Source organism: Gasterosteus aculeatus, chromosome 9 (genome assembly GCF_964276395.1).
Source record: "Gasterosteus aculeatus chromosome 9, fGasAcu3.hap1.1, whole genome shotgun sequence".
NCBI classification, from domain to species: Eukaryota; Metazoa; Chordata; class Actinopteri; order Perciformes; family Gasterosteidae; genus Gasterosteus; species Gasterosteus aculeatus.
Window position 1 is genome coordinate 14,188,491 of NC_135696.1, and position 22,135 is coordinate 14,210,625.

The window sequence follows — 22,135 nt, forward strand, 5'->3', positions numbered from 1 at the left end:
CATTCAAGAAGGAAAATAATCTACAGTGTGTCCCATTAGTGTCATCTCAAAAATATTAACCATTGATACCAAGTTTGTTCTTTTACAAATAATGATTATTTCTCTTACAGACAAGGTTCAGTGGTGGTAGAGTCTGAACTGATTTTTGCCAATGCCACCTCAGTGCCAGACGTTAATGATGTGCGAGTCACTCTGGTGGAGGCAGCGTCCAACAATTCTAACTTCTCGCTTTCAGTGAATGTGTCAACCATTGTTGCAAGTAAGAGATGTAGTATGTTTAGTTTGTTTTATGTTACTGCTTCCAAAGCTGCTGCAAATTCTACAACCAGATGAATTTTGTTTTACCTTACTTTCTACATCAACAACTGTGACCACTAATGCCACAGCGGCCCCAACTGCGACCACTAATGCCACAGCGGCCCCAACTGCGACCACTAATGCCACAGCGGCCCCAACTGCGGCCCCAACTGTGGCCCCAACTGCGGCCCCAACTGCGGCCCCAACTGCGGCCTCAACTGCGGCCCCAACTGCATCCACCGATCCACCGACACCCAGTGAGGGAACCCTTCGCCTTCTGTTCAGTCTCAGCCGAGGATTCACACCAGACCTCTCAAACCCATCCTCAGCAGCGTTTAAGACGTTGGCTGCTGAAGTCATCAAAGAGGTAAGATTCATTTGCTGTAAAACAATTTATGCAAATCAATTTAAATTTCATTGTTACAATACTTATCAATGGATATAATAAGAAACAGAAGCATTTAAATAGGAGTGAAAATAATATATTTTTTAGAAATAATTCTCATTTTGCACTCTCACTGTAGGAATGTACTTTTTTCTGAAATTCCTCAATTTTTACATTGATGAAGATAAATTACTTCGCAATACCTGGTCAAATGTATGTGAAAAATAGCGGCCACATATGTGGGGAATTGATGTGTCATCTGATCAACTGTCATGATCACCCCCTATAGAGTTCACAGATCCAACTATTTGGACGACTTTAGCTGGTAACCATGAGTGGCCAGTTGATCAGAGCACTTGTTATTGAACTAACTCATTTTGTAGTTATGATAAGAAGTGATGTTAGTGAAACAATTAAACTCAGTGAACAAAGTAAATACAATTAATTAGATTATATCTTAAATTTTGTCCTAAATTTTTGTTTTAGATTAGATTCAACTGTATTGTCATTGCACAGAGTACAGGTACTGAGACAATGAAATGCAGTTTAGTATCTAACCAGTTTGCAAGATAGCAGATAAAGTGCAGAGTATATACAAATACATTGTTACAGTGTTAAAATATACATAGAACAGTATATACATTAAGCAGCAGTGTTGTAAATATGAATAAAAAGGTAGTGCAAACGTTGCATAACTGTGCAAATATGGCATAATTAAAGTGCAGAATGTTGAGTGGCTGGAAGGTCATGTTTCACCAGAGCAACTTTCTCAAAGCCTGGTACAATTCCAGCAAAGACAAAATACCATCTTTGAGAAAATTCTACTTTTTTCCTTCCATTCAAAATTCGGCAAAAAAAATAGAAAATTGACTAAATATTACTGTCATAGAAAGGCAAAACAAAGTGTGAGGTTGTTGATTAGGTAAATCTCTTGTTAAAATAATTCAAGCTTTATGGGTCATGGAGCTGTTGCTGCATTTAAAAGCGGTATGTACGATCCATGTTTTAAAAATTAAATATAAACATGTCTATGATTCAGTGATTATTGCGGTATGTTGGAAGGTTGATTTTTCTGTTCACGATTCCTTTATGTTCCACATGTTCCCAAAATAACCATAGCAACATCCTTGATTGACCAAGCAGTTAGGGAAATTGTGCATTTGTGCTTGCAACCAGCGTATTCATTTTTTTACTGCAAATTGTTTTTCAGATTAACCGAGTGGCTAGGATTAGCTATCCATCATCTTTCAGACGCACCCTCATTAACAATTTCACGTAAGAATAGATTTCAATCACTGGGTACTTTTTTCTATACATTTGCCTCATACATTTTTTTTAAACGTTTTTTTTTGTCTGTCACTATAGGAGTGGATCAGTAAAAGTTGACACCACACTTGTGTTCCAAGATAAGAGCTCAGTTCCTCAAGCAGGCACTGCGACTGCACAATTCAGCAGTTTGCTCTCCAATTCCTCCCTCGACATCGTACTCGGCAGCGTTTCTGCACGTAAGTTGTTGGTGACGTAAAATGAAACTATATCGTTTTAACTTCATGGTTCATATATGTTAATCTGTTGTTATTGAATGCATGTAACAATTTATATTTGTAACTCTTTATTATTCATTTTTAAATACAAAAGTAAAAGGGCTGAAGTTTGTGGATGCAGCTTAGTTTTTAGCTAATATTTTGATATTGTGCTGCCTTACAATCACAAAAGTCTTTGTTTTTTCTAATATTTCAGAGTCCACATCAACTTCAGGCAGCCCCTCCATGGCCACAATGGGCTCACTGGCAGTCTTTTCCCTTACATTGCTGGCTGTAGCACAGATGCTGGTAGACCTATAACAGAAATTGACGGTAACAAAAGACATACAAATAATGCATAATGAAATCTATCAAAGCAGCATCATTTGGTAAAAAGATGTGTATTATTTGTCAAAGATTGAGGCAGTTTTTCCACCGTTTTTTGCTTTGAAAATGCTTCTTTAAAGTACGTTTTGGATCATGTACATTTTTATTATCAATTAAAACAATTACAGGACTAAGGATATCCTAAGCAGGACACAATTTACATCCAATTGTGAAGTGCAGGTGAAGGAATAAGTGTGAAGTTGATGTACTGTGATGCCAGAAACAACGAAATATAAATATACAAAATATTTAACATGTATTGATTGTAATTGCTTAACTCTTCAAATTGAATACGGATACTTTCTGTATGTTTCCAACACCGATGTTTATAAATATGGGTATTATAGTTAATCAATAATTATTAAAATGTATCCATTACAGCTACCTTGTTGTTTCTTGGTTTTCTTATATTTGTTATGAATAAATAGAACATTTTAAACATTCAGATTTATTGTTGTGATGAATATTCTACATATCTGTTTTTTTGTTTATTTAAAAGGATCCCCATTAGCTGACGCTGAGACGACAGCTAGTCTTCCTGGGGTCCAAAAAAAAAAATACATAAAAGAACAGTAATCACAATCACAATTACTTACATATATCATATATATATATATATATATATATATATATATATATATATATATATATATATACACACACAAAACATCCTATGAAACTTGTTAGCCCCCAGGGACGGTAAGCCTATTGCGTCACTTCCTGTTGCCAGCGTGTTTGATGTCATCGAACTTTTCACAGCTCTAGCTATACTGAGTTGACTGTAGCGTGATATTTTTCATCACAAACAGTGAATTCTTATCGATGTGAGGCCGCCTAGCAAATTTTCGCTCCATCGAATAGTTGCTTGGACGTTGTTTAGCGTCAACGTTACTTCTATTAGCGTTAGCATTAGCTTAGCAGCTAACCTGGTGATGTCTTCCCTCCCTACCTCTCCTGCTCTTTCTTGCTTGGTGTGTCACATGTTTAGCTATTCCTCTGCCTCCCTTACGGATAACGGTACATGTAAGAAGTGTAGTATATTTGATAAATTGGAGGCGAGGCTTAGTGAGCTAGAAGCACGGCTCCGCACCATGGAAGCTCAGTCGTTAGCCGCTGTAGTTACCCAGCCCCCCCCCGTAGCCGGTGCGGGCCACATAGACGTAGCGTTCGCTCCTGCTAGCCGTCCCGTCGGTGTGTACATACGCTAAAACAATGTCGGACACCGTAGTTTTCTCTGGCCCCCTCCCAAACTTGACAAGTGACGACATGTACAGCCGCATGTCGTCATTCCGCCGCTGGTTGTCGAGGTGGTGCCCAGTAAATAATGTGGGCTTCGTTGATCATTGGAAGACGTTTTGGGGAGAGCCTGGTGTGATTAGGAGGGACGGCATCCATCCCACTTTGGACGGAGCTGAACTTCTTTCAAAGAACCTGACCCAGTTTCTTAGTGGACTTAATCCATGACCTAGAGTTCAGACCAGGGAGCAGAGTCGCAGTTTTACACACTTCTCTGCGCTTCAATCTGAGCAGTCACTCAGCATAATGAACCCTATAGAGACCTTGTCTGCCCCACGGACACACTTATCTAAGTTAAAGGTAAACAACCGAGGAGTTGTAGTAAATAACTTAATTAAAGTTAAAACTAATAATGCAATAGTGCAACAAAATAGGAGGATTAAAGGGGGTGTTTTGAATATCAGATCTCTGTCATCTAAAGCTGTTTTGGTAAATGAACTAATATCAGATCACTATGTTGATGTATTTTGTCTTACTGAAACGTGGTTGTTGAATGGGGAATATTTCCGTTTAAATGAAGCGACTCCTCCGAGTCATGTTAATACCCATATTCCCTGAGGCACAGGCCGAGGGGGGGGGGGGAGTGGCAGCTATTTATGACTCCTGCCTTTTAATAAACTTGAAACCTAAGGTGGATTATAACTCATTTGAAAGCCTGGTTTTCAGTCTTTCGCAACCGACCTGGAAAATAATCCAGCCGGTTCTCTTTGTAATAGTTTACAGGGCCCCAGGTCCTTATTCAGAATTTCTTTCTGAATTTTCACAGTTCTTAACGAGTTTGGTCCTTAAAACGGACAAGGTAATTATTGTGGGTGACTTTAACATTCCTTTCATTGTTAGATTCAATTGGTTTCTGTCAGTGTGTAAATAAACCAACTCACTGTTTTAACCACACTCTCAACTTGGTTCTTGTGTATGGGATTGGGATTGAACATTTAACAATTTTTCCACAGAACCCTCTCCTGTCGGACCATTGTCTGATAACCTTTGAATTTCTACTATCAGAACCACCTCCTCCTGCCAAAGGTTTCTACAGTCGACGCTTATCGAATACCGCTGTAGCCTTATTTAAAGAAGCCATTCCTTCGGCTCTAAGTTCAGTGCCCTGCCTCAAGATACAAGAAGACTCCTGTGAGAACCTCAGTCCGTCTCAGATCGATAATTTTGTCGATACTGCTACAGGCTCTTTGAGAGTGGCGCTGGATGCTATTGCTCCTCTGGAAAAAAGAATAGCAACAAGAAGGAAGTCTGCTCCGTGGTATCACCCTCAAACACGGAACCTAAAGCAAACTGTGCGGAAACTTGAACGATTATGGCGTTCCACCAAATCAGAAGGATCTAGACTAGTTTGGCAAGACAGCCTTAAAACGTATAAGAAGGCTCTCCGTAACGCAAGAGCATCTTATTACTCATCATTAATAGAGAAAAATAAAAACAACTCCAGGTTTCTCTTCAGCACTGTAGCCCGACTGACAGAGAGTCACAGCTCTGTCGAGCCGTGTATCCCTTTGGACCTCACTAGTAACGACTTCATGAACTTGTTCAATGATAAGATTCTGACTATCAAAGAGAAAATTGATGGTCTCCTGCCTTCAACCAGTGGCGACCTGTCCTCAGATGTAGGAACCTTGGCTGCAGCAGTGGGCCCTGATGCCTGTTTGGATGCCTTCTCTTCCATCAACCTTGATCAACTGACTTCTTTATTTTCAAAGTCTAAATCTTCTACCTGTCTCTTGGATCCGATTCCGACCAAACTGCTTAAGGAAGTTTTTTCTTTAGTTAGCACATCCTTATTAGATATTATGAATCTGTCTTTGTTGACAGGACATGTACCACAGTCCTTCAAGGTAGCTGTAATTAAACCTCTTCTTAAGAAACCTACTCTTGCTCCAGCGGTGTTGGCTAACTACAGACCTATCTCTAATCTTCCCTTCCTCTCTAAGATCCTTGAGAAATCCGTCGCAAATCAATTATGTGACTTTCTACAAAACAATGCTTTGTTCGAGGATTTCCAGTCAGGATTTCGAGTGCATCACAGTACAGAAACAGCACTGGTGAAAATTACGAATGATCTTTTACTTGCATCGGACCAAGGACTCATCTCTTTTCTTGTCTTGCTGGACCTCAGTGCCGCATTTGATACCATAGACCATTGTATCCTGTTGCAGAGACTAGAACATTTAATTGGTATCAAAGGAACTGCACTCAGCTGGTTTAAATCCTACCTATCGGACCGATCCCAGTTTGTGCTTGTAAATGGTGAATCCTCAAAGACCACCAATGTTGGTCACGGAGTCCCACAAGGTTCTGTACTTGGACCGATCTTATTTACCCTCTATATGCTTCCTTTGGGCGATCTTATCAGGAAACACCGCATAAACTTCCATTCTTCTGCAGACGATACCCAACTGTATCTGTCGATCAAGCCAGAAGAGACGGACCAGTTAGTTAGACTTCAAGAATGTCTTGGAGACATCAAAACTTGGATGACCGGCAACTTCCTGATGCTAAACTCAGAAAAAACGGAAGTTATCCTGATAGGCCCAGAGCGCCTTCGAAGCCAGCTGTCACGTGATACAGTTTTTATGGATGGAATTGCTCTGGTACCCAGCAGCACCGTCAGGAATCTGGGAGTTCTCTTCGACCAGGATATGACCTTCAACTCGCATATAAAGAAGACTTCAAGGACTGCCTATTTTCATCTACGTAACATATCAAAAATCAGGAACTTCCTGTCTCAAAGTGATGCAGAAAAATTAGTTCATGCGTTTGTCACTTCCAGACTGGACTACTGTAATTATTTGTTATCAGGCTGCTCTTGTAAATCTCTTAAGCCTCTCCAGTTGATTCAGAATGCTGCAGCACGTGTATTAACAAGAACTAAGAAAAGGGATCATATCACTCCTGTATTAACTTCTCTGCACTGGCTCCCTGTTAAATCAAGAATAGATTTTAAGGTACTTCTCCTCACCTACAAGGCACTTGCTGGTGAGGCACCGTTGTATCTTCAAGAGCTTGTAACACCGTATTGCCCTACAAGGCAACTGCGCTCCTAGTTAAGCTGCTATAGGCTTAGAATGCTGGGGGAATTCTTAGGACACACCAAGCTCCTCTCTCACGCTCTCGTTCTCGTACCATAATTCAAGTTTTATTAATGCACATGACTAATTCAGCTTCTTTCCGGGAGTTTTTTTTGTGCTTTCTTCCCTATCAGGTCTCCGTAGATCGTGGTTCCTTCAGGACCCTGGTCCTGACACCTACCGTGGCCATGCTGACGCCTGCTGCTGCCATCATCATCATCATTATTTTAGATATTAATCATATTACTTTACTCATAAACCGACATTACCCTCTCCTAAAATCTCTGTGCTCTCCCTCCCCACAGGCTTCTGTAGATTGTGGTTCTATCTGATGGTGGTTGTCCCTGCAGTGGTCCTGCTGTGCGCCTGGCTTACTACTCACAACTACTTCATTACTATCATTTCTGTCATAGGAATTGCATGTATTATACATTGTTCATTCTGTTCACATGGCATCCATTGTAGTCTGTCCATCCCGGGAGTGGGATCCCTCCTCTGACGTTCTCCCTAAGGTTTCTTCCCTTTTTTCCCTCTTGTAAGGGTTTTTTCATTTTTTGGGGAGTTTTTCCTGTGCCGATGGTGGGTTTCGGGGCAGAGGATGTTGTATGTGTACAGACTGTAAAGCCCTCAGAGGCAAATTTGTAATTTGCGATAATGGGCTATACAAAATAAAATGACTTGACTTGACAAAAGACAAGAAAAAGCAACAATTCTGATTAAAGTAATAAAAAATAATGCAAAACACCAGGACACATGATACAACCTCGCTCAACCATTCCAGACGATGTTATGATGTTGAAAACAAATACATTCTTAATATTTTTTTAAAACCAGTTTTTCCCCTTGATTTCACGAACCCCCATTGGAAGATTGTTCCAAAGCACAATTGACTTATAAAACAAGGTCCTCTTCATAGAGTCAGATTTAGGTAGGGGTAAAGAAATCTGATGACTATTCACCCCTCTTGTGTAATGTGAATGCATATCTCAATAGTAAATTATATTGTCATAAAGAAATTTAGGAATCCGGGTGTTAATGATTTTATGAAAATATACTAACATATTAGCAGATAGTCAATGCTTGACCACCAGCCAAGCAAGACGGTCATGCATCTCTGCAACACTAGTTCGCAAAGAACAACCAAGAACCAGTCTTGCAGCCGTATTTTGAGCCACTTGTAATTTTTTTAAATGACTGCTTGCTGCAGCACACCATACAACAGAACAGTAATTCAGATGACACAAAGCCAATGTACCAACAACACGACTGAACAACCGTGAATTTATAAATTGTGCACATTTACGCGTTACTGATACAGCTGTACCCATTTTAGCCACCGCTTCATGTGATCAGACCATGACAATGTGGAATCCAGCCAAAGATCAAGAAGCTTCCTTTTTTACCTTTACCTTTTTTACCTGCTGTACATTTTGACCATTTACTTGTACATTAATTTTCGGATTATCAGATAGTCTATGCTTAGAACCAAATATTATACTCATAGTTTTTGAAATATTTAGAACAAGTTTATTTGTTTTGATCCAGTTATACAATTTGCTCATCTTGCAAGACAGAACCTGATTAAGCTCTGAACATGTGGGGGCTGCATAATAAAGAGTGAAATCATCAGCAAACATAGTTAATGTAGCCTTACTGAGTATATACGGCATATCATTCGTAAAAATCAAAAATAATAAAGGTCCGAGGCAACTTCCTTGAGGAACACCACAATCCAGGGACTTGCTATAAGATAATGCACCATTAAAATAAACTCTTTTCCGACCTCTCCGACAAATAGCTCTTAAACCACCTGATTGCTGATGAAGTAAAACCATAACTAATGAGTTTGGAAATCAAAATGTCATGGTCAATTACATCAAAGGCAGAGCTGAAGTCTAGTAAGACTGTACCCACTAGCATTGAGTTATCAATTGCTGTTAGCCAGCTATCCGACATTTGTGTCATTGCAGTGCAGGTGGAATGACCGTTCCTGTAAGCATGCTGAAACATCGTAGTCAAATTGTTGTTAGAAAAGTAATCTTGTACTTGCTCAAATACAATCTTTTCCAGTAACTTACTTAGAATAGGCAGAATGCTAATAGCCCTACTATTTGGGCCACAGAAAGTTGATTTTGTATCTTTGGGTAAAGGGATTATCTTGCCCTCCTTCCAAAGTTTTGGACACACACCACTAATCAGACATCTGTTAAAATTGTGACAGATTGGTTAAGAAATATGTCCAGCTGATAACTTCAACAGCCGACTATCCAAGTTGTCTGTACCAACAGACCCACCAACAGTTAAAGATCTCAACAACATTTCCACCTGTACAACATTAACCTGATTAAATTCAAAACTACACATTTTATCTTTCATAATACATCTTTCAATTAGCTCATTTGAGTTGGAACCAATAGTGCATTTCATTGTCTCTCTAAAGTTAAAAACCGTATTAACAAAATAATCATTAAAATAATTTGCAATCTGTATTGGCTTAGTCAAATAAACTCCATCCAATTCAACAAAGGAAGTGCAAGTAGATTTTTTTCCCCATGATTTCATTGAGTACATTCCACATTCTCTTGCTATCTGTACCACTATCGTCAATTCTCTTCTGAAATTTTTTTTTCTGTTTCACTCTATTCTCCTTGGTCACCTGATTCCTTAAAATACAATAAAATGTTCTGTCCTCAAGAGAGTCCGCAAGTACCGCGACCTTGTTAGCCTCTTCTCTTTGAGCCATTAAGCTCCTTAACCCCGTTATCAACCCAAGGAGCACTTTTTTCTTTAACTGTAAATTTCTTTAATGGAGCACGATTGTTAACAATTCTCATAAAACAATCTATAAATAAATCAAGGGATGCATCCACATCATTAATGTCACTAATCGAATTCCATTCAATATTATCCAATTCATTAAAAAAACTCTCCTCATAAATACCCTGTAAGATCTCTTCAAAATTATTTTAGGAGAGGCTCTAGGTAGCTTAGTTCTTCTGGAGACAGCAATACAGTTATGATCACTATAGCCAACTGTTACAGAAATAGGTGTTGAGCACATATCAGGATTATTAGTGTAAATATGATTAATACATTTTGATGTTAAAGATCCTGTATTGTTACTAGAAACTCTCGTTGGTTGATCCATTAATTGAGATAAACCACAGGTGTCTGTCATGGTTTTAATCTTCAACAAATATCAGACAGCCAATCAATATTTAGATCACCCAGCCAGTATAGCTCTCTGTTTTCCTCAGTCACCTTATCTAGCATATTACATAGACCATTTACGTATTTCTGACACTAGGTGGCCTATAACAACAACCAAGAATAATCGTTTTTTACATGTGGAAGATGTACATATAAACATAACACTTCAATATCATCAACCATTAAGTCGTGTCTCAATTTCACAGGGAAATGATCCCGTATATAAATGGCCACACCACCTCCAAACCGGTTTCGATCTTTTCTATAAATTGAAAAAAACCCTATATCAACATCTGAATTGTCTATGAAGTGATCCAGATGAGTTTCAGAAATCATAAGTATGTCTATTTTGTTTTGTTCAAAAAATAAAAACAGGTCTTGAATTGTGTTGCTTTGACTACATATATTTATATGCGCAAGTATTAAACCTTTAGGTAGTTTATTTATACTGGTCATCTTTGATGAAAGTAAATAAGTCCTATACTATAATCTAGTTGAATATCTTATACACCGAGTTATTTTATTTTCATCAAGTGGGCTACAAACATAAGTCCTGCACACATGCATGTACACAAACATATATAAAATTGAGCTTTAATGATCACTAGGTCGATAACTGACTTTGTCCATCCCTTGGGGTGATGATCAGTTTATCATACTTCAAACTCACCTTATCCCCTCTCTTGCAGCTTTCACCATCGGCCACAACTCTTTCCTCCTCAGTTACACAGCTTCCGAGAAATATTTGTTAATGTAGATCTCAGTGCCTTTTAATTTCTTGGCAGAAGAAAGAATCAGCTATCTATCTTTAAGACAAAGAAGTTTAACAACAATTTTCCTTGGCCTTCCCCTCTCCTGAAACTGACCAAGTCTCTGGGCACGCTCAATGTCCATATTCGTTCCATCCAAGTCCAAGTTTTTTGAAAACATTTCTCGCACCTTTTTCTCTGATTCACACCAATTCTCTCCTTTCTCGTCACCAATGCCGTCGATTAAAATATTTGTTCTCCTGCTCTGGTTTTCAATGTATTCAAGCTTTTTGAACATGGCGTCCAATTCCTGCCTGGAAGTAGTGATGTTTGTCTCAAATGCCCTTATCTTTGACTCAATCTCAGTGCATCCCATCTTCTCCTCCTCAAACTTTGATTGGGTAAAAAGCTAGTCTTCAGCTCCCGTACATCTCTGATCACACCATCCAATCTTTTGTTAGTTCCATCCATGATCAGCTGAATGAAACATTTTAAGTTATCTTGCTGCTGCAATAACATATCCTTATAGATCCCTCTCTGCTGTTCCATTAACTGGGAGAGTACACTCTTTGTAACAACAGCGTCCTCCTCACAAAGAGATGTTTTAGCATTTTTAGGAGGCATAATGTGTCTTACCAGGATGTACCGGGAGTAGATGAAAGTTGCAAATGTTGATGGTGACAGATCAGTTTGTCAAGGTCCTGGTAGGCCCAATATTGAGACCCAATTTGAAAAAATGCAACTTGAGTCAATCAACCACTAAATTTGAGAATACCAGAAAGGATTCAGTAGATTTTTGTTAGATTCTAAGAGGCAAGGTTCTCAAAGAACACTCCTGGCAGCCATTTTGGAAAAATGAATCACAGGTGACAGAGACTTGCCTGGATACACATATAACAGTAGTAGTTATAACATATCTGTTATAACTGCATGTACATAATACAACATATCTGTTATAACTACTGAAAAAAAGGTTGAATGATGTATGATCATTGCCAAAAAGGTTGTTTTTTTCAATGATCATTGAAAAAAAGGTTGAAATGATATGAGGATGGATGAAATACTAGATTCCAGCATTGGATTGCTACTCAATGTGGAAATGAAATTACCAGTAGAGAAACCTTCCCGGTAATAATTGCCTTCCTCATACAATTATAACACAGTATAGATGGAAGGATCACACAACATGGATTAACGCATTACAGTAAGCTTTCGATAATTGCAGGTACTACATATAAACCTGTAATTATGACTGCCTGCCCCTTGGCTGCTACTTTGCATTCCAATGTAATTAAAACCCAATTCACCGCCAGGGGGAGTAACCTTTTTTGTCGAAGACGACCTAGAGAGTCACGTCTTTGTGTGTGATTTGTTTATTTATTTATCAAAGACTTTATTGCCCCGTGCATCGCCACTAGTGTTATGTTGCTTTTCACGGACACATCTGTCCCGAATTTTCCTCCACAACTTTGTTCCCCCTCGACCGGCAAGCCGACATTTGCGGAGATCCATGAATGCCCTCCATGAATCAGGCCATCCGCGCGTCCTTATAGTCCGCTAGTGACGGGTTGTAGAAGTGATCATATTTACACATTTCTTCCGACAAAAGCTCTTCATTCTGATGCATTCTCTTGTAAACATTCTTCGTTTTAATAACGGTGGTATTGTGCTATAAAAACGGAAATATGAGACTTCGGAAAAGATGTAGTTAGCAGACCAATCGCAGGGCTTGCGCAAGCCTCGAAAAATGGGTCGACGCACGCAAGGAGGTGTGAAAAGGCACGCAAGGGACACTCAAGGGGCTCTTGCGTCTGCGTGTCCTTGCGTCGCTCTGAAAACGCAGAAGCATAAACTAGGCTTTAGGTTTGGACCTCATCGGGCCATTTCACCGGAGCACACAGGGATATCGCTTTGTGTTCGTTCTAGTGGATTACCCAACACGATATCCCGAGGCAGTGCCGTTGTGCAACATCTCCACAAAGAGTGTTGCGCGGGCTCTGTTTCAAGTCCCGAGTCGGAATCCCAAAAGAGTTTCTTACTGACCTTGTTCATGTCACGTACACTGCGAGAACTTTACGAATTACTGGGGATCAAGTCTGTTCGGACCGGTGTTTATCACCCTCAGACTGATGGACCTTAAAATCCATGATCAAATCTCAAACACAGGTCTATTAATTAGGCTATTCTGTGGTACATAGACAAACACAACAATAGTTCTCTGGCTGAAAGTGCAGCTCATGAATCAGAATAAGTTGAGGTATAGCACATCTCTAGCATACCACCCAAAAAACGTGTTAAAGTTCATCGCTACCCAGCTGCGGCTGAATATTGTTTTTTATTGTAGCGACTCTGTAGCCAATGAAGCGCTGGACATGTGTCTTCTTCGTCTTTACTTCAAGACACCCACCAACATCACAACAACACATTTCCATAGGCGGCACTAAGATGATTGACATCACATCGTGAGCCCTTCACTGACCTTATACAGTCAGTAAATGTGTAACCTCGTTCACAGAACATGTCTGTCCGTTACACTATATAATATATATTCATTAATATACTGAATTGTATGAATAAGATGTCCTTATTATATTAAATATTTAACATTTATTCCAACAGTTTAACTGTAAAGTATTGCATAAAGCGTGTTTTGCACTGAATCATGGAATTCAATCATGGGATAATGGGTTTACTGAAACTGATTGGCTGGCCCTACCAAAAAATGGCCAAATCTGTTAGCGCCTCATATTGAATGTGTTTTATTCATTTAGCGAAAGTCTACATTGTAAGTCTAATTTTTACATCAATTTTATTATTAATACAGACTGTACAATCCAGCTATCTATATTCAAAACAACTTGTCATCTTCCCATACTCCACATATGGTAAACTCGCGGCCTGCTGGCCAAATCCTACACCCCTCCCTGTCGGCCGCACTGTTCGCCGGTCGGACTGTCAGCGCCACCCCTCCGACTGTTTTTAATTGTCCGGTTCGCGTTCGATCGAAGTGGGCAGTATCTGGCCCGAACCTGAAATGAGTTGCCCCCTACCATACTGTATGTGCAATAGGAATGACACACCAGAAGAGGGCTGCATTGCCCCAAGGTTCATCCTGGTTGGGTCTGTACAACTTTCCCCCCATGAATGTTTCGTTTACATTTTTGTGTGCTGTTAATCAAGGTCACAGGGCTCTCACATTACCCCTTGGCCTTTCTGTAAGAGTAGAACATGCATACTGCTAGTCAAAGACACATTGACATTTATTCACTTTTTCATTTTTTCCACTCAGTGAATGAAGGTGCATGCAACCCATAAACTACCTTTGTCGCTCCACTAGCTCGGCCACGCCATCCCAATTGAGCATCAAAGTCAATTTTAATAATGTTGTTGTCATAATAAAAACAACATTCAATTTTAAGCTTCAGTGTAGATATTATCCTACAAATGGATACATGGAGTGTGTTTCCATTATAGAAGAAAGAGAAAAGGCTACTTTATGCTAGGAGAGGGCATGCACATTTATAGACAATGATTGGACAGAGTTACCTTATGTAACTTTGTTAAGCAACAAAGACAGGCAGACAAAAGACAAAATCTCTCTCTCTCTCTCTCTCTCTCTCTCTCTCTCTCTCTCTCTCTCTCTCTCTCTCTCTCTCTCTCTCTCTCTCTCTCTCTCTCTCTCTCTCTCTCTCTCCTCTCTCTCTCCCTCTCTCTATGGCGGTTGGGTGCGTGGTGAGCTGGTGAGTTTGGTGGAGAGTTTGGTGACTTTTCTAGGACTGTCTTTCTACGTTTCCTCTTATTTCACAGGGTGAGTGAGTAACGGTAGTCTGTAGTGGTTCTGGGGTTTTGGTGGTGATTAGGGGACGGAGGACCGTGCCTCGTGTCGGGAATGGCGTCCTCCGAGACGCCGTCTCTGAGGCATGGGGTTCGGGTCCAGCCCGACCCCGGCGTCCCGGTAGAAGCTGTCTTGCTGGCCATCGGGGAGTGCGTGGGGCACGCTAACCTGTCCCACGCCTCCCGCGTGAACCGGGGGTTGCTGGTGTTCCTGAAGGAGGAGCGGCTGGTGGCGGAGCTAGTGGCAAGCGGCGTAACCGTAGACGGGGTGTACCTGCAGGTGTCACCGCTCGCGGTGCCCTCTACGCGGGTTACCTTGTCAGGTGTCCCCCCCTTCATACCCAACCAGGTGCTGGAGCGCGAGCTACTGCGCTTCGGAAAACTTGCGAGTGGTTTCCGGTCCGTGGGACTGGGCTGCAAGAGCGATAAACTTAAACATGTCCAATCCTTCAGGAGACAAGTGTCCATGTTCCTCACATGTCCTTCACAGACGCTAGAGGTGTCCTTCAGAGTGAAGCACGGCGAGGGTCACTATATGACCTACGCAAATACGGGTAGCATTAAGTGTTTTCTGTGCGGGGGAATGGGGCACAAGCGTGACGCTTGTCCTCACAAGCCCGCCGAAGAGCGCGCAGAATCGGAGCCCGCACCGGCAGAAGGGCTCGGTGGCGCCGGGGCGCCGATGGATGACGAGCCAGCGGGAGGCGATGCGCCGCCGGCTGAGACAGGAGTGGAGGTGAGTCACGGCAGACAGGTGGGCTCACATGAGAGGGATCAGAGCCCAACTACCGGTATTAATACAGCAGAAAGGAGGGGGGTGGAGGAGAAGGAAGGAGCAGAGGAAACAGGAGCGGAAGACAGGACGGAAGTTAGGGAGGGAGTGAAAAACGGGGAAAGGGAGATAGAAAATACAAGAGCAGAGGAGCTGAACGTTGAAGTGGAAAGGACAGGGGAGGAGGAGAGAGGTGTGGCAGAGGGAATAAGCACAAAGTGCAGAGAGGAAGGCAGAGGAGCAGAAGAGGATGAGAATCAAGAGGCCAAAACAACGAGTGAAGATGACAGGACAGGAGTGGAGATGAGACTTGGAGCTGAGGACAAGACCAGTGAGGAGGGAAAGGAAGAGTCTCAGAAAACAAACAATAGGTGGGAGCAGAAAGAAGGAAAAAAGGATGATGGGAAAAAGGCTGAGGAAAAGAACTGTGTGGGGGAAGAGGGGGCAGAGACTGAAGGTGTTGCACACTGTAACAGAGCAGGTGAAGTAGGCAGCAGCGCTGACCCCCCAGGTGGAATGGGTGGAGGGGCACCGCCCGAGAAAGAGGAGGAGGCGATGGACTGCGACAGTGAATCAGATAACCTCTCTGACTCGGGCTCCATGTCTGCAGATGGAGACGTGTACTCTTTGGAAGAGATAAACAGCTTCCTGGATGACACGTTTGGGAAGTCCATCAAGGTTTTAGATTATTTCCCAGACGGTGCTAAATTCATCAGAACTGCTGTGCTTTTGCAGAAAGTTTATGATAATAACTCTCTGGATAAGAAAAAGCGCTTCAGACTGAAGAAGCATGTAACTATTCTCAGGAAGATAATGGAGAGAGACGGAGTGAAGGGTTCCAAGAGGCTGAGGACCAGTGATTGATTTTGGGATGAATGTGCTGCACTCCTTTTTTGTGTTACAGTTTCCTGTTTTTGTCTGCGTCACTGCTTCTTTTCTCTTTCTAATGCACAAGGTGATTTTGGGCTCTTTAAACATAAATGGTGGGAGGGACCGCCAGAAGAGAGCGGTCACTGCAGAAATAATCAAACAAAAGAGGTTAGACATTGTCTTTCTGCAGGAGACCCACAGCGACCCTCACAACGAGGTGGACTGGGGTCTGTGGTGGGGGGGGCAGTATGTCCTGTCTCATGAGACCAACCTGTCTGCAGGTGTGGCCGTCCTCTTCTCACCTGGGCTGGACGTTAGCATCCTCTCCTCTACAGAAGTGGAGGCGGGCAGGGCACTAGTGGTCAAAGCATCCATAGCTGGCATCATTTTTGTGTTCATTAACATATATGCCCCGAATCAAGGCCCTCTTAGAACAGACCTCTTCCTCAAATTAAGGGATGCCCTGCTGCACTACGACCAAGACGAGTGTATAGTGATGGGGGGAGACTGGAACTGTACTGTTAACTTTTTTTTAGACAGGACAGGGGAGGAGCCTCACCATCAGTCATCTGCCACTCTGTCCCGGGTGATTGCTGAGGCAGGTGTGGAGGATGCATGGAGGGTCAAACATCCTCGGGCGAGGCAGTACACGTGGGTGAAAATGTTGGAGGGGAACATCAGAGCAGCCAGGCTGGACAGGGTTTACGTGTCCTCCAGTTATGGTAATCGCCTATTAAACTGCCACATTCTCCCAGTGGGTTTCACAGACCATCACCTGGTCACCCTAGACTTCCATATCTCACCAACCAAAAAATCCAACTCCTACTGGCACTTTAATGTGAAGCTGTTGCAGGACAGGGACTTCTGTGAGAAATTTAAGATTTTCTGGGGGATCTGGGGGAAGAGGAAGAGCGAATTTCAGTCACTTAGTCTGTGGTGGGATGTGGGAAAGGCCCACATTCGAGTCTTTGTGCAGCAGTACACTAGCGGCTCCACCTACAAAGTCAAGAAAGTCACTGAGTGTTTAGAGAAGGAGATCAGGGACATGGAGCACAGCTTTTTCCCCCACACTAGCACAGATGCCCACAAGCTTCAGCAGAAAAAAGACAGACTGGGGTCCTTCCTAAAGGAACAGGCTAAAGGTGCTCTAGTCAGATCAAGGTTTATAAGTGTGAGGGACATGGATACTCCTACATCCTTTTTCTTTAACCTGGAGCGGTCTGTCTCTCGGGCCAAACAAATGGTGTGTCTCCGCCTCCCTGACGGCAAGATGACAGCTGATCCGACTGAGATGAGGCAGCACGCCGTCGCCTTCTACAGCGCCCTCTACAGGAAAGAGGCCGACCACTGCGAGAGTGCTGCAGAACTGCTTCAAGGTCTCCCACAGTTGGGCCCAGAAGACAAGGCCTTCCTAGATGCTGACATCTCCCTGGTGGAGCTGACTGTTGCGGCGGGTCAGATGGCTGCTGGTAAGGCCCCTGGACTCGACGGACTGCCTGCAGACTTTTATAAACACTTCTGGGACTGTTTGGGAGCCGACCTGTGGCAGGTGCTGCAGGAGAGCTCGCAGACAGGCCTGCTACCAACATCGTGCCGAAACGCAGTACTCTCCCTGCTACCTAAGAAGGGAGATCTGTCCTTGTTGAAGAACTGGAGACCGGTGGCGTTGTTGTGCACGGACTACAAACTTTTCTCTAAGGTGCTCGCCACCTACTGCGTGCCAGACAGATCCATAATGGACAATATATTTCTTATGAGGGACCTGTTGGACATTGGTAAACTGTGTAATATTGATTTTGGTGTCATTGCCCTAGATCAGGAGAAGGCCTTTGACAGGGTGGACCATGATTTTCTTTTTTCCACTTTAAGAGCTTTTGGTTTTGGTGAAGGGTTTATGTCACTGTTGGGTGCGATGTACAAAAAAGCCACTTGTCTGGTGAAGGCGGGGGGCGCGCTGAGCGGTCCAGTTCAGGTCGAGAGAGGCATCAGACAGGGATGTCCCATCTCTGGGCAGCTGTACTCCATAGCCATTGAACCACTCCTCAACACTTTAAGATCCCGTCTGTCTGGAGTCGTGTTGCCTGGACTGCCTCAGCGCCCCCCCCTGATGGTGTCAGCATATGCTGATGACGTAAACGTGTTTGTGAAGGATCAGAGGGATATCCTGCTCCTAAGCAGCTGTATTAACACTTACGAGAGGGCTTCTTCAGCCAAAGTGAACTGGGGGAAGAGTGAGGCCTTGCAGGTTGGTCAATGGGCCAATGGAGAAGCACCAAAACTACCGGGCAACCTCAGATGGGGTAGGCAGGGGTTAAAGGTTTTGGGTGTTTTTCTAGGAACTGAGGAGTTTCAGAAACAGAACTGGGAAGGGGCTTTGGACAGAGTGCGCGCTAGACTGTCGAGGTGGAGGTGGCTGCTGCCTCGGCTGTCCTACAGGGGGAGGGTCCTTGTTGTCAACAACCTGGTCGCCTCGGCCCTTTGGCACAGGCTGGCGGCTCTAACTCCACCCCGGGACCTGATTGCTGAGATCCAGAGGACCGTTGTGGACTTCTTCTGGTCAGGCCTTCACTGGTTGAAAGCTGCTGTGCTGTATTTACCGATCCAGGAGGGGGGTCAAGGCCTGGTGGACATCGCCTCACGGGTGACAGCTTTTAGACTACTGACCGCCCAGAGACTGCTCTACAGTTCCGGCCTGCCATGGACTGATGCTGCATGTGTACTACTAAGGAGGGCTGGACGCATGGGGTATGATAAGCATCTTTTCCTGCTTGAGCCCCAGCTAGTAGATATAACTGGTCTGACAGTGTTCTACGAGTCCGTCCTCCAGGCGTGGCAGGTTCTCACTCACAAGCGGAGTGGTGAGACAACACCAGGGATGTGGCTTTTTGAGGAGCCGCTGCTTGGGGGCAAGCTCATCACATCCCAAGCCCTGACATCCGTCAGCTTAAGAACCCGACTGAGAGAGGCCGGCTGTGTGAAACTGGGTCACTTGGTGAAGATCTCCATCCCTCACCTGGCAGAGCTGACCCACATCCGTTCCAACAGGCTCCTGCTCAGGCTGGTGGAGGAGGTCTGTGCTTCCCTGCCAGAAGGTTTCAGGTCATTTGTAAAAGACCGATCACTCTCTGACCAATGGGACGGTGGGTGTGAGTACGCCTTCCCCCCCCTTGATGTCTCTGCGGCTGCAGGACAGTGGACAGCAGGTGAGGATACCCTGCTGTCCCTGAAGACACCACGACTGGGTGACTTTGAGTCTCTGGGGAGAAAGGCAGTATACCAGGTCTCCGTGAAGGTCTCAAACTTGCGCTCTCTAACGGGGGTGAAGGTCTCAAGGTGGGTCGACTTTTTTGGCAGGAAGTGCTCCCCGGGGGGCTGCTGGCGGTCTCTGTACAAGCCTCCTGTGGACAAACGGACAGGGGACCTCCAGTGGAGGGTTGTGCATGGAGCCATAGCTACCAACAAATATCTGGTACACCTGGACCCGGGAGGGGGGGACAGGTGTCCTTTCTGTCCTCTGCCAGAAACCGTCTACCACCTGTTTGCTGAGTGCTCCAGACTGAAGGGACTATTCAAACGTTTACAGGCATGGTTTCGGGGCTTAGGGGAACAATTCTCTCTACCTCTATTTATTTACGGACCAAAATATTCTGCTCGCAAGAAGAACGTTCACACTCTGCTAAACTTCCTTTCAGGAATGTCCAAACTGGCCATTTGGAAAACGAGACAGAACCGTGTGCGTGGTGGAGGGTCGGAGGACGCAAATCTGATGCTGACAGGGCTGCTGGCCGCTCGGCTCAGGGTGGAGTTTGGCTACTACAAACTGACCAACAACACCGAACTCTTTGTTACCATTTGGGGTCTGGAGAACCTCCTGTGTTCAGTCAGCGAGAACGCTCTGGTCATCCATCTGTGATTTATGTTGTTCTCTTCACATGATTTAGGCTTGTTGTAGATCCTCATTGACCGTTTATATGTAACCGTTTAATTTTAACCGAAATGATGTAATAAAAGACCCTTTGAAATCTCTCTCTCTCTCTCTCTCTCTCTCTCTCTCTCTCTCTCTCTCTCTCTCTCTCTCTCTCTCTCTCTCTCTCTCTCTCTCTCTCTCTCTCTCTCTCTCTCTCTCTCTCTCTCTCTCTCTCTCTCTCTCTCTCTCTCTCTCTCTCTCTCTCACGTTTAGCTGGTGGTAGAGTCTTTGTTTGCGGGTGGTGCAGTCGGGCAGCGTGTGCTGCTCGGCGCGCTAAGCGCCAGCATGGATCTGCACAAGCTGACCAGGAAACACGGCGTAAAGATCGCGCCGTCGTTCCCGTGTTCAGCGGAGGACTGCAGCCTGGCAGTGGGAGAGCTAGTCGGTCACAGCAGCGTGAAGTCCGCTGCTAGGATGAACAATGCTGTGGTAATTTTCTTAGATAGCATAAATAAAGTTAAGATAAGACTGTCTTTTGGGTCCAAGTCTCCACTCTTAAAGCATGTGCTGTCCCATAGGAGACAGCTTTACATGGTGCTAAATAACAGAAATGAAGAATTAAACCTAGTGTTCAAACTGCGAGTGGAAGAGTTTGACTTATGTCTCATAGTGACTCGGCCAATGAGACCGACTGGAAGAGGGAGTGGGGGGGCGAGGTGGTGCTGAGCCATAACACCAGTGGGGGGGTGGGGATGCTGTTTTCCAAAAGATGTGCCCCGGAGGCTCTAGAGGTGGAGCAGGTGGTGGAGGGCAGGTTGCTGGTGGTAAATTCAAAACTTGAACGCTTCAACTTTGTCTTTGTAAACGTGTATGCACCTGTCTCTGGGCCTGAACGAGTGGTCTTTTTAAACGTTCTAAGCAGTGTGCTAAGCAGAGTGAAGGTGGAGGAACCACCAGGAACCTCACGGGCCTTCACAAAGAGCACTGAGGCAGTTGGTAGAGGAACATGAGATGGTCGATGTCTGGAGGAGGGAAAATGGAGACGACAGACAGTACACGTGGGCTCATTCCAGAGGGAATTTAATTTCCCTTGCCAAACTGGATAGGTTTTATTGTTTTAAACATCACTTCAACATCTTTAAAAAGTGCAGCATACTGCCTGCCGGGTTTACAGACCACGCTCTGGTTCTGTGCGAAGTTTTTATCCCGAATGTGAGGTCGAAAAGTGCATACTGGCAGTGCATTTTAACACGTCTCTCTTAGAAGATGCACGTTTTAAGGAGGTTTTTAGTTTTTTTTGGAACAGTTTTAAAGAAACAAAGCATAGTTTTACGTCTTTGAAACAGTGGTGGGATCGGGGGAAAGTAGAGATAAAGCAGCTCTGTCAGCAGTACACTCTCAATGTCACATGGGACATCACTAGATCTATGAGAGATCTGGAGACTGAAATTGTGGAACTGCAGAACCTGGCATAATCCACTGGAAATGAAGATCATATTAAAGATCTCAAATCTAAAGAATCTGCTCTTGCAGACCTGCTGGGCACCAAGGCTCAGGGGGCGCTGAGTCTTGGATGCGCCTCCAAAGTTTTTTTTCGGTCTGGAGAAGAAAAATGGGCAGAGCAGAGTTATCCACGCCATACGCTCTGATTCAGGGCAGGAGCTCAGAGACACAAACAAGATCCGGAGAAGAGCGGCATGTTTTTACTCTGAACTTTACTCTGACGAATATGAGGACAATATCGAACTGTTTGAGTATTTCTGTGGAGAGCTACCAAAGGTCCCGGAAGAGGTGAATGCCGGGGTGGAGAGTCTTCTGGTGGCAG

The 22,135-nt window shown here is 43.8% G+C and overlaps 1 protein-coding gene across 17 annotated transcripts in view; it reads left to right on the top strand.

Annotated features, from left to right (window-relative positions):
• Positions 1-22,135, top strand: part of LOC120824872 (uncharacterized) — a 68,416-nt gene that overhangs the window by 18,955 nt on the left and 27,326 nt on the right. For 7 of the 17 annotated variants that reach the window (XM_078109016.1, XM_078109019.1, XM_078109022.1 and 4 more), the window contains exon 42: positions 111-259. The exons of 3 other annotated variants lie outside the window; for them this stretch is intronic. In XM_078109016.1, coding sequence (XP_077965142.1) covers positions 111-259 — 149 coding nt within the window. Of the gene's footprint in view, positions 1-110; positions 260-368; positions 665-1,892; positions 1,958-2,047; positions 2,188-2,422; positions 2,977-22,135 lie in introns of those variants that run through there. 7 more of the 17 variants (XM_078109030.1, XM_078109032.1, XM_078109031.1 and 4 more) reach the window with 5 other exon arrangements.